At 36.9% G+C, this 12,277-nt stretch overlaps 1 protein-coding gene across 1 annotated transcript in view; it reads right to left on the bottom strand.

Annotated features, from left to right (window-relative positions):
- RGR (retinal G protein coupled receptor) overlaps positions 1–12,277 on the bottom strand; it is a 272,329-nt gene that overhangs the window by 52,624 nt on the left and 207,428 nt on the right. The window contains exon 6 of the mRNA XM_044056521.1: positions 6,267–6,380. Coding sequence (XP_043912456.1) covers positions 6,267–6,380 — 114 coding nt within the window. The remainder of the gene's footprint in view (positions 1–6,266; positions 6,381–12,277) is intronic.

Below are 12,277 nucleotides of genomic sequence, written 5' to 3' on the forward strand. Positions count from 1 at the left end.
CCTGCTCCTCAAGGAAACACAAACCTGTCTGGTGGACATCCTCTATCAGTTTAGAACAAAAGGAAGAAACTGTTGTCCAAGGGTAAAAAGAAACAAATTCCAAACTGGAAAAACCCCCTCCTCAGCCTCAACAAGCAAATTAGATCACTAGTGAAAAAGCCAATTATAAATTGAAATGAACCTTCAAAACAAAGGAAAACCACAAAGCCTTCTTCAATTATGTCAGGAACCTCCATGGCAAAGCCCAGGTTTGTTCTGAATTAGTATTTAACAGAACAGTACCACTTACACTGATCCTGTTGACTTACCCAACCTGCTAGCAGATAGGTTCAGCGCAAACTTCAGCCCTCGTACCCCCCCAAAAACCCATTCAACATTCCCGATACTTGTCCCGCACCTCACATCTCCGTAGATCAAGTGTTAAAGGCCCTATCCAAGGCAAAGAACACAGCTTCCATAGGACCTGATAGTATCCCAGGCTCTATTCTTCACCATCTCCAGCAAGAACTGGCTTTGGCATTCAGCATCCTATTCAACCACAGCCTAAGTACAGGCTTCATTCTAGCAGAGTGGAGAATTGCCACTGTCATCCCCTTGCACAAAGATGGTGCCAGTACTGACCCTGGAAACTACCATGCCATTAACTCGACAAGTCTGATCTGTAAAGTCATGGGGAGTATTATTATGGATCTCAAAGAAGGACATAGGCAATCTCCAAGCACTTGACCCCACCCAGTTTGGATTTGTCAAGGGCAGATCTTGCCTGTTGAACCTGGTTGACTTCTTTAAGACCTGGATGACGGGAAATTCAGTACATACAGCTTACCTTGACTTGGCCAAAGCCTTTGATACAATCCCCCACTCAAGCATCATCGAAAAGCTAACACAACTTGGCGTAAATCCCAATCTCATCAGGTTGGTGGCCAGCTGGCTCACTGATAGGACCCACAAGGTCAAAATAGGTACCTCCACCTCTGACAGAAGACCGGTCACTAGTGGTGTTCCCCAGGGATCTGTCCTGGGATCCCAAAAGGCCTGCGGCTGACCAAGTTTCCGGATGACTGTAAGTTGGGTGCTGTCATTGACTCCCCAAACGATGTTAACATACTGCAAGAGGGTCTCACAGCAACAAATGGCTGGTGCTATAGTCATGACTTTAAGTTAAATGCAAAAAAAATGTATTATACCATTCAGCATAAAAATGGCCCCTACTAATTACCACATCAATGGCAAACCCCTAAGCACACAACCTGTGGTGAGAGACCTGGGTACTCATGTTGACAACAATCTCACATTTGACCATCATGTAGCAGCAGTGGTCAGAAAAGCCTTTTATTTGTTCATCTCATAAGTAAACTGATTGCATCCAGAAAAAAGGAGGTTATTACCTCTCTGTACTCATCTCTCATTAGGCTAATAATTGCATACAATGTCCCGTTTGGTATGAACCTCTCCAAATACCTGCACCAACTGGAAAGGCCACATAAATACCTCACAAAGAGAATACATGGCCTCCAACACCTGTCCTTTGCAGACAGGCTCAAATCACTATCACTTTACTCTGTATCATACAAACTGGTCAGAGGTGATCTGTGTCCCACCTACAAGGCAATCTCGGACCCTGCCCTACTAGAGATGATCCATATCCATAAGTCTAACTCTTTGTGCATTACCCACTTGAAAGGCCTAAATCTAACATATAACATCAACAAAACCTGCTGGAGAGACAGGTTTGTCTCCCAGAGTGTGCCCTGTCTCTAGAATAGACTTCCCATACATGTCAAACAGAGTACCTCACTGACCCACTTCAAGAGCAACCTTGATGAGTGGATGGGAAACCACAAATTTTCCCGAGGGGTTCCACCTGTATCCCTCATTGACAGGGGTGACAGGTGCTGACTGAGGTTCCTTTTTTGGGGATAAACTCTTGGCTAGGCTTGTAAGGGCCCCAAGGCCATTAGCCTAGTAACCTCCTATGATCCTATATGATAGAAATCATAATATCCAGAAGAACTGTAGTCTCATGCCAGATAAGCCCAAGATGTCACTTTGTCATCTTTCCATGTAATTTTATCTGAGTAATCGGGTGAATGCAAGAGACATGTACCTAGTTGTCTTAGATTTCCTGGTTATTGTCTCTTTCTGTTGACTTGTTGCTTTCAGAAATGTAACAGGCCTGAGTGAATCTCTGTTCTACTGTCCTTAGATGGAAAGAACATCATTAATATTAAATCTATGACGGTCCTAGGAAAGCTACTGTCAACAAGAGTTAGAAGGAATTTCTTGTAGGTAACTATGATTTCTAGAGGACTGAACAAAACATGATAGTTGGATGTCTCATCTCTGCAGGTCTTTTATTTTTGCTGCTATCAAACAATGATTCATTTAAGAGAAATATTTATGTTGCCCTTTCTGAGATGAGCAAATATTTGAGCTAAACATTCGATAAATACTCTAGAGGCTGTGAATAACTACACAGCAGAGCTAAAAACTGAAAATGATTAATGGGCTATCAGGAATTTGAGGTATTTTGTAAAAAGATATCACTGGAATGTGAAGGTATATATTTCCCATGGCTGGTGTAATAGAAAAGTCTTAATGTATGACTGGAATTATGGTAATCAGAGTCACCATTTTGAATGTATGACTGGAATTATGGTAATCAGAGTCACCATTTTGAATGTGTTTGCATTTACAGATATGTTCAGATCCAATCACTTTTGAACTACTTTGAGGTGTTATCCCTTTTTCATCATAAATAATCTGGAATAAAAACATTGTCTCCTTTGAATGGTTTGGATAGCATACAGGATAACGTAGAAGTTCTGTCAGGATATAAATGTTTTTACTGTAACAGACATTCTAACAAAAAGAAAATCAGGTGGAGGTGTTATGATAGGGATTAAAGATAGCTATGAGAACTGTGATTATTACATGTTCAATGATAACACCAATACTATAGATTGTGTAACTGTGACAATAAAGACAACCCTGGAACATATAACAATCGGAGTGTACAGACCAACAAAGTCAAGTGTTGATGACCTAGAGGAATTCATACATTTTTGGCATGTAACACAGGAGGGAAGAATAACAGTGGCTGGCAACTTAAATTTACCAGAAACAGAATGGAATAATATAGCAATAACCCACGCCTGGGTGTGGGTAATGCTGGATTTACCCACGGTTGGTGTGGTTTGGTCACGACAGCGAAGCCCAAGTGGCCAAACAAAGCCAACCGTGGGTAAATCCAGTATTACCCACACCCAGAAGTGGGTTATTGCTATTATACAATGACATTATTTAAGAAAAAAAATAATTACTTTTCTTAAATAATGGCACTGTATAATGCCTCCTTGCTGCCCTTCCGCAGCTGTCTGGTATTCTGTGGCAGTTCTGATGTACTGCGCATGCCTACGCAGTACATCAGAGCTGTGGGCAAAAGCAAAAGCAACGGAGAAAGCAAGATCTCCGTTGCTTTTTAAAAACTGCTTCGCTATGTTAAATGAGTTTAACATAGCGCGATAGCTTTTAAAAAAGCAATGGAGAATCTCTGTTGCTTTTTTAAAGCTGTCTCGCTATGTTAAACTCATTTAACATAGCGAGACAGTGTGAAGCAACGGAGATCTTGCGTTCTCCGTTGCTGTAAAAAAAAAGAGTTATAGTAATGGAAAAAGTCCGGGCGATCGTACCTTTTTCCATTATTATAACTCTGATTTACAACGTGCACGCTGACCAATCAGCGTGCACATTTTTGAATATTTAATGGGGGGTCGTTGTATAATATTGATTTAGCAACATTAGTAAGGAAGTTATACTTAACATATAAAAAATGTTCACAATGCATGTTCATGAACAGCAGTTACTTCAGATTATGGAAAAAGACTACCAGGGAAAGGAACATACTAGACATTGTTTGCATTCCTGAAGAAATTACTGTTAATTCATGTCAAGTTTTACCACCATTATGTGTTGTGATCATGGGGATATAAAGGTTAATTTGTTGTTGCTATATAATTCTGCCAAACTAAAATCTAAACCAAGGCAAAGAGGATTAATTACAGATTATATGGAAGCAAAACAGTCATTATGTAAAACTAATTGGAGTGATGTGTTCAGTGGAAAAATTGTAGAAGGAATGTGGAAAGTTTTGAAAGAGAAACTGAGTGCAAAAAATAAAAAAAAATGTTTAACATCAGGATCTAGGCATACAAGATCATGTAGATATATTTCCATAAGAGCAAGAAACCTGATTAAGGTGAGAGACAAAAATATAAGAAATGGAAACGAGGTTGGCCTACAACTTTGAAAACTGAAATAACCAAGCTGAACAAATAAATTTAGCATAGTGTGAGACAAGATCAAGAAAAAAATGAAGAAACCTTATATAAAGTTATTGAGCATAATAGCAAACCGTTTTATAGATTCATAAGCTGTGGAAGGAATAAAGACATACAATTTGATAAACCGTGTGTAGATTCTAAAATGTATTCTCAGACACAACAGATTATAGATATATTTAAAAAATCTAATGTGAAACAGTTTGGCTCCCCAAAGGGGACTGATAAGCTGTTCAAGTGATATCCAGGAAACCTCAGATGTTGGAATCAAATTAGACTGTGTTCGAAAAGAACTGTGCAAACTGGATCTAAACAAAGCACTGCGAGGAGATGGAATTAGGAATAATGACTTGAGAACACATCAGACATATTACCATTATATCTATTATTTACTAGGCCATATAAATATGGGGAGAATCCTAAGGATGGAGACGTGCTTATTAAACCTGCCTTTAAGGGAAAGGGGAGTAGGACAAACCCAAAATCATATAGATCTTTAATACTTTCATGTTGTGGAAAAATAATGGACAAGATAATATTGGATAAGTTATTGTCAGAACTGGAAACATTGGGACTTGAAACCATACATCAACATTAATATGTTGGAACTACATCTATTACCACCTGTAACATTATGTTCTATAACAATATAATAGCTATGAATGAAAAATTTTGTTGTGATGTAACTTACATAGATTTAACTTAAGTATTTGGTTGGGTCATACACAAAACACTGATCAATAAATTAGAACTAGGTATTGATTTACTTTTGATAAGATGGAGAGTTGCATGGCTTACCAATAGGTCATGGCAAATATCATGCAGCAATTGGACAGGTGAAATTCTTGGTTATAGTCAGGGTGTCACACAGGACTCTGTCCTAGGCCCTTACTTGTTTAAACTATATCTTTCAGACCTATCTTTTTTCAAATGTGGTGTTATACAGTCTGTATCCAGATAACCTGAAATTGGATAAACTGATTACAGGTTTTACAGATACAGCATGCCTTCAAAAGAACTTGATTAAATTGAACATTTGTGCACATGAGAATAATATGCTGATAAATACATCAAAAAAGCGTATTAGATTTGGGAGTCATAAATTGAAATGTGAATATTTAATACAGCATACACTGATTGAAACAGTAGATTCATTTAAGGACTTGGTTATATGGGTAGTTCCAGCTTTGGGTTTTTCTAATCATATCAGCCAATTGGTTAATAATAGTTCTAGAACTATGGGTTGTATAAAAAGACTTATAAAGTCTAAGAAATCAGAAATTATGAAGTTATTATTTGTTAATTACATTAGACCCAAACCTGAGTATGGAATAACAACATGAAAACCTTGTAAGAAAACAAGCATGAGTAAACTGGAAAGAGTACAGCGGAAATATACCAAGAACATCCATTGATGTGAATATTTAAGTTGTTATGAAAAATATCTGAACTTGTACAGTGTTGCATATAGATATACAAGAGGAGATCTTATTCAGGTATATAGGGCATTTAGCGACAACTATCTATGGAAATATTTGGGGTTATCGAAAAGTAGTAGACAATCATCAGACAACTTATGTAGAAAATTCTATAGAATGAGAAGTGTACTAGATGGTTCTCTGGGAGAGCAACTGACACATAGAAGAGAATACCAAACTACATTAAAGCAAGTACTTTTTTTTAGATATTTTTAAGAAAAGCCTGGACACTTATTATGAGAACAACTGTTTTGGTATATTGGCAGGCTGGAAGGGCATTAATGCCTGTGCTTAACATAAATGTATGTATGTATGTATGTATGTATGTATATAGTCTTGTTATATGAGTAATTGCAAATATAAGAAATACACACAATTCAACTAAATACTTTACTATACCAAATTCTGTAATACAGAATTGTCTCAATAAACTGTTTTAAACACTTACCATTCTTAGTTTAGGTGATAAGACAGTAACATTTTCTATGCTTGCATATGCACACAGCAGTGTGTAAGGACCCCAGCAAATCACCAAAGACTTCACTGGCAAACGTGTATTACACTGAAAATAATTTAATAAATACGTAGGTTTTAATTCATAATAATGGTGTTATGCTTTAAGTAAGGTGAGGCAGAAAAATTAGATGAAAATTAGTAAATATCCTTCCTTCTGAATAAGCATCATACCATCTGCATGCAAACAAAAACATTATTTCAATTACTGAATAAACTTATGAATATAACCAAGAACCAAAAACCACATAAACCAAGGAATAAAACCGTCTCCTTGCAAAAACAAAAGAATAAATATTCCCAAAGCAGGAGACAGTACACATGCCGAGGTATAAAAACAAACGGTTTAATGTATATAAGCGCTTTCGCGTTGTATACCACAACGCTTCTTCAGATATTTAAACTAGTTAAAATCACAACACATCCTTTAAAAACAACTAATCACCAGTCAGATGTCCTAACAAAAATGACGTAGAATTGTGATCAAATCATTTAAAACAACATTATAATCTTTTTAAAAACTTTCCACATCTTCATATCTGTCATCATTTCACAAATGCATTCTAAAAGGTACGGACTCAGCTAGAGCATCTTTGAACATGTTAATTTTGCTCTACGTTTTTATCTTAAAACATATTTTATGATTTCAGATTTTAACCTCTCATGTTGCACATGAAATATAAATAAAATAGGAACATCTTCTTACTTGTTAGTTTTTCTTGCCAAAAAAACAAACAAGATGTCCAGACGCACAACTTATCTCTATACAAACAAATTTTACAGTTTTAAATAACCTTGCTTTACTTGCCCGGCAAGCCAGCATGTAAAAATCTACTGCCAATTATTAGCGGACCGGAGTTCCGCTATGGCGATCCCTAATCGGGAAAAGCCGAAAGACAGTAGTAGTAGTAGTTACTTGAACATCAGGAAAACTTGTCAGCCAAGTTATGTTGTGATGTTCTTATAAGGATAACATCGCCCTCATGTGGTGAAAACATAAAATGCAATACATTCACCTAAAATGCACTAAATATTATGAAAAAAAGAAATTGATTAGCCTAACTAACCATAATTTACTTTAACTGCTTAAGAGAGGCACTAAAACTGTTACAGCAAAAAAAAAAAAAATCTGTGTTAATAAAGGATTTTTATAAAAGCTGTTATATTTCAAATTATAACAACAAAACATACATATTAAATACTAAAGCATTTTATGCAGTGGATTCTTAGACTTGGAGCTGATAAAGCCCCAGGTCTAAATGATGTTGTTTGTCTTTTCAGCTTTTCCCAGTTAGGGGTCGTCACAGCGGAACTCCGGTCTGCTAATGATTGGCAGTCGATTTTTATGGTGCCGAGTTGCCAGCCCGACGCCCAACCTTCAGCAAAGGCACTCCCATTCACGCATGTCTTTTGGAGGCCGCTCGAACGCGGGGAGGACATGCAGACTCCACACAGAAGGCACTCCAGCTGAGAATTGAAAAGGAGAACCTCTTGCTGAGGCAGCAATGCTATCACTGTACCATCGCGGCTTCAGGTCTAAATGATGTAGTTCCTTTAAAACCGGCTTTAGCAAAAAGGAGGGTAAATTTATCGATTTTGATTGGATAAGAAGTATTATAAAATATGCATTGTGTTTATTGAGTGTATCATATGATGAAGGGATTTACCAGTAAGTGCTTATGAGTTTGTTTTATCTGGTGTTTTATTAAAAGTGTCTTATTTTACATTCAGCGTGGTAGTGGCTGCTTATTATATTCTTTACTTGATAGGGTTGCCACCTTTTCAAATGGCCAAAGTGGGACATTTTCAGTACAAACATCAGATTTTACAGGCCGACACATACCCACGGTCAGTACAAAGGATAGAACTTAACTTTTTTGCCTAAATAAAAGCTTATTCTTGTAGCATTTTAGTTGCTTATTCTGTTTCTTATAACATTTAGGTATTTTAGATACAGAATAACTGTTTTATGCAACTATTACATAAAATATAGGAAATAATTTTGTCCTAAAATCTCAGGACATTTGCCATTTTTTAAATTTTTTGTCAGGACACAACTGCCCTAAGAGGGACTGTCCCTCGCAAAGTGGGACAGGTGGTAACTCTATTACTTGATTTTATCTGGATTTAAAGCAGCACTTTTGGTGGAGGAGGCCTTTACTTATTTATTGCTTGGCTTGAGATTTACTGGGCTCCAAACACACATGGCTGATCGGCAGAGTGAAGATGCAGAACTTGGATATGTACCATACAGATATATGAAGACCATGACAAACAGGTCATTTTTGTTGCAAAATCCATTACTGGAGATGGGTATCAAACTCCTCAATATGCCATTTGATGAGCAAACTGAGACTCAAGGAGGTGAGACTGAATTTTTTTCCCTACTGACCTCTTTGCAAGACATGCTAATATAACTAAAACGTTTACAATTGCACCAGTTTTATTCTGAAGCGTGTCTTAAGAATAACATTGGCCTAGAGGTCTACGAGTGTTATGTATGCTGGCTCAAGGGGAGCGCTACCCATAGCTATTAGCATGCTGGCAACAGATAAACTTGCAAACCTGAGAAAGACAGGCTTGCAGCATTGATTTATTTTAAGTGTTTTTATTGGTTGTTGACTTGTATTTAAACTGTCTTAATACTCATGTTGTTATTAAGGTCTGAAGAAGAGGGCAACCTCAAAAGCGCTTACCTTTGTTACTACTTTTGTATTAAAAGTTCATCTTCCAGTCTACACGCCTTTTATTTTTTATATATATTACTTTTGGGTTTGTTGGTTCCACCACTTTCTTATTTTTGGATTTTCTACTTTGTCTGTTTGGTGGGACCATGGCTGGAAAGAATCCTGGAAAGGATGTTTATACTGTGAACAAGAGTCTGGAGATACATGAAAATGCTACCAGGAAGAAAGCAAGGAATAAAGAGTCTGCTAGTACTAATGGACATTCTATGAATCCACTAATTGGTATTTCTTTTAATGAAAAAGATATTACCCAGGTTAGTTATAATTTTGATGATATGCCAACTTTTAGAAATACTTTGAAAGAACTAGAAGACAAACTCTATAAGCATAAACACCTTCTATGGCAAAGGTATCACTTTGAAGCTGTTAATTTTTACAAAGTGATACCCAGAGGGCTAAGGGTACTTAAGATGCCCTCCTATGGCGACAAGTACCCTAAACTGTTGAATAAATGGCAAGTTTTAAATTTGCAATTGAGTTTTGATTACATGTCACTCATTAACAACTTTTTTATGCCAGAAGAAGAATCTCTGGCGAATGAAATTCAGAGCCTGACTAATATGCATATGGACAATTATAAAAGCGAAACCTACATTCAGTTGATTGATGAAGTACTGTTAAATGTCTCCCTATATGAGAAGAAATTAGAAAAAGATAAAATTAGAAAGCTTCGTAGAGACTTCGCCGATTTTCAGGCCGGAAATGTCTTTTCTTGGCCCAGGACTGTTTCACCTATGAGAACGCAAGCTACTTCATCAAGGGAGGGACCGAGAATTGAAGGGCAGCTCCCAGTTTCAGATGGCAGTTTGCGATCATCAAGTAAGCAGCTTCGTTTTCCTAACGCCGCTACCAGTTCAGACAATGTGTCTCAAGGCAGCCTCACTAACCTACAACCTAGTAAGGAGTTAGAATCAATTGTACCACCTCTAGTTAATAAGAATGTGAATGCACATGAGAACTTTAATGCGGCAACAGACGGCAACTCTGCTGAAGGAATTAGTGGTGACTTGGAAATAGCGAAAAGATCAAGTTTGACCCTGAATCCAAGTTTGGTAAAGGATTCGCTTACATCAAATATAAATGGGTATAACGTTCCCATTGAATCAAACGAGCAGTCAGAACACAATCAATGCACTATTCCATTTACTGACAATGAAATAGAAACATTCTCAGGTACAGATAATGTGAACATTAACAATGCTATATGTATGGATATTGGTTTTAATGAAGAAAGACATGATGCTACTGTGTCAAGTCATGATAATTCTCTTGAAGTTGTTGCTGTACAGGACAATGTGGGCCTAAGTGGTAATGAACCTGTAGTTAAACCTAAAGTATTAGGTAAAATTATTACCGCTCAGAGTGGAGACAATTGCCGCCTCTCTGCAGCTTTTTTAGAGAGCCTTACCAATAAAGCAAGAGAAACGGATGGGCAGGTCTTGAAGTCGCATGAGGCGAGGAAGGATACAATCCAATCCCTCTGCCCAGATGCACAAAAGTATGAACACATGCAGTCGGAAATAAATAACTTAGTTTTTAATTTATCTTCTGTGGAATTAACAGAGGATGAATTATCACTTCTGAACAAAGGTCTGTCATATGTTCCAGCTAACAAAATGAATATTGTAGATACTGTTTTGGATTTAAATTTGTTTGCTAGGAATACTATGTTGAAAACCATCTATGATAATAATGTGAATACTGATATGTGTGTTTTTAAAAAAACAAGCAATTTTGTTCCGAACCATCCAAATAACTCTCCTGCAATGGAGGCTTTTATTAAGATCTGTGAACAAGATCTTAGGAAAGTAGCTTTTGACTAACCTAAGAAATCGTTTTACAATTTAACTATTAATGAAAATGAAGCACTGTTTACTTTAACTAGGGCAGAATATCTTGTGTTTAGACCTGCCGATAAAGGAGGAGGAATTGTTGTCTTTGACACCATGGATTATCTAGACAGAATGCGTAGGATGCTATATGATGAAAATGTATATGTTATTTTGCATAAGTTCCAGGTGAATGGTATTATAAGTAGACTCAATTTTTATCTATATGACCTACTAATGACAGATCAGATTGACTATCCACTATATGTTTATTTTACTGTTGAACACCCCACTACACCTGTCATATATGGCCTGCCTAAGGTTCATAAAGATATTTCAGATCCACCTCTTCGACCGATTGTGTCAGGAAGAGGTTGGATTACTGAGCCGATGTCCATATATGTGGAGAAACAACTTAAACAGGTACTGAGCACTGCATCAGCAGTTTTGATAGACAGCAAACAGTTTTTGGAACACTTATTTTCCCTGGGCTGACTCTAGATCTATACTTGACATTAGGAATGCTTTCTTTGTAACATTGGATGTGAACTCTCTGTTCACTGTTATACCGAATGACGATGGTATTGAGAATGGAAGACAATTTTTATCTAAAGAAAGCAATTTTTCCAACAATAAGGTTAACATGATCTGTGCCTTATTGGACTTAATTTTAGAAAATAATGTATTTCTTTTTCAAAAAGAGTTTTTTTCTACAGAAAATTGGGGTCGCGATGGGCAAAGCTTGTGCCAATACTTATGTGAACATTGTCTTAGCCCAATGGGAGAAAGACAAGGTATTCTGCTCACTCATGTTTGTGAAATATATCACCTTTTACAAACGGTTTGTGGATGATATTTTTCTTGTCTGTCATGGCGATGAGACCCAGCTAGAATCTTTTGTCAACTATTTAGGTAGTACCACCACCTATTTATCTTTTACCTCACAACACTCTAAATTTCAAATTGACTTTTTGGACATCAGTGTTAACAAGGACATGTTTGGTAGTATTACCACTAAGATGCATAAAAAAAGTTGTAGAAAGAACAAAATTTTACATTGATCCAGTATGCATCCCGGCCATGTCACTGGAAACATCATTAAGAATCAGGTGTTATGATGTAAAAGACTGTATACAGACAAGGGAGATCTGCAGGATGCAGTCAAAGGCCTCTATGTAGATCTTGAGAAAAGAGGTTATAAAGTAAATGAGATTGACAAGGTTGTGGAAGAGATTAATTCTCTAGATGAATATAAGACCAAGACATATTTTTTAAGTGGGATAATGAATTCCAACGGAAGCACCAGATATAAAGGTAAAATGTGATCAGGTTGTTAATAGGATGTGCTTAACATTCTCTAGTGATGTCAG

Source organism: Protopterus annectens, chromosome 14.part0 (genome assembly GCF_019279795.1).
Source record: "Protopterus annectens isolate FY-2018-M chromosome 14.part0, PAN1.0, whole genome shotgun sequence".
NCBI lineage: Eukaryota > Metazoa > Chordata > Ceratodontiformes > Protopteridae > Protopterus > Protopterus annectens.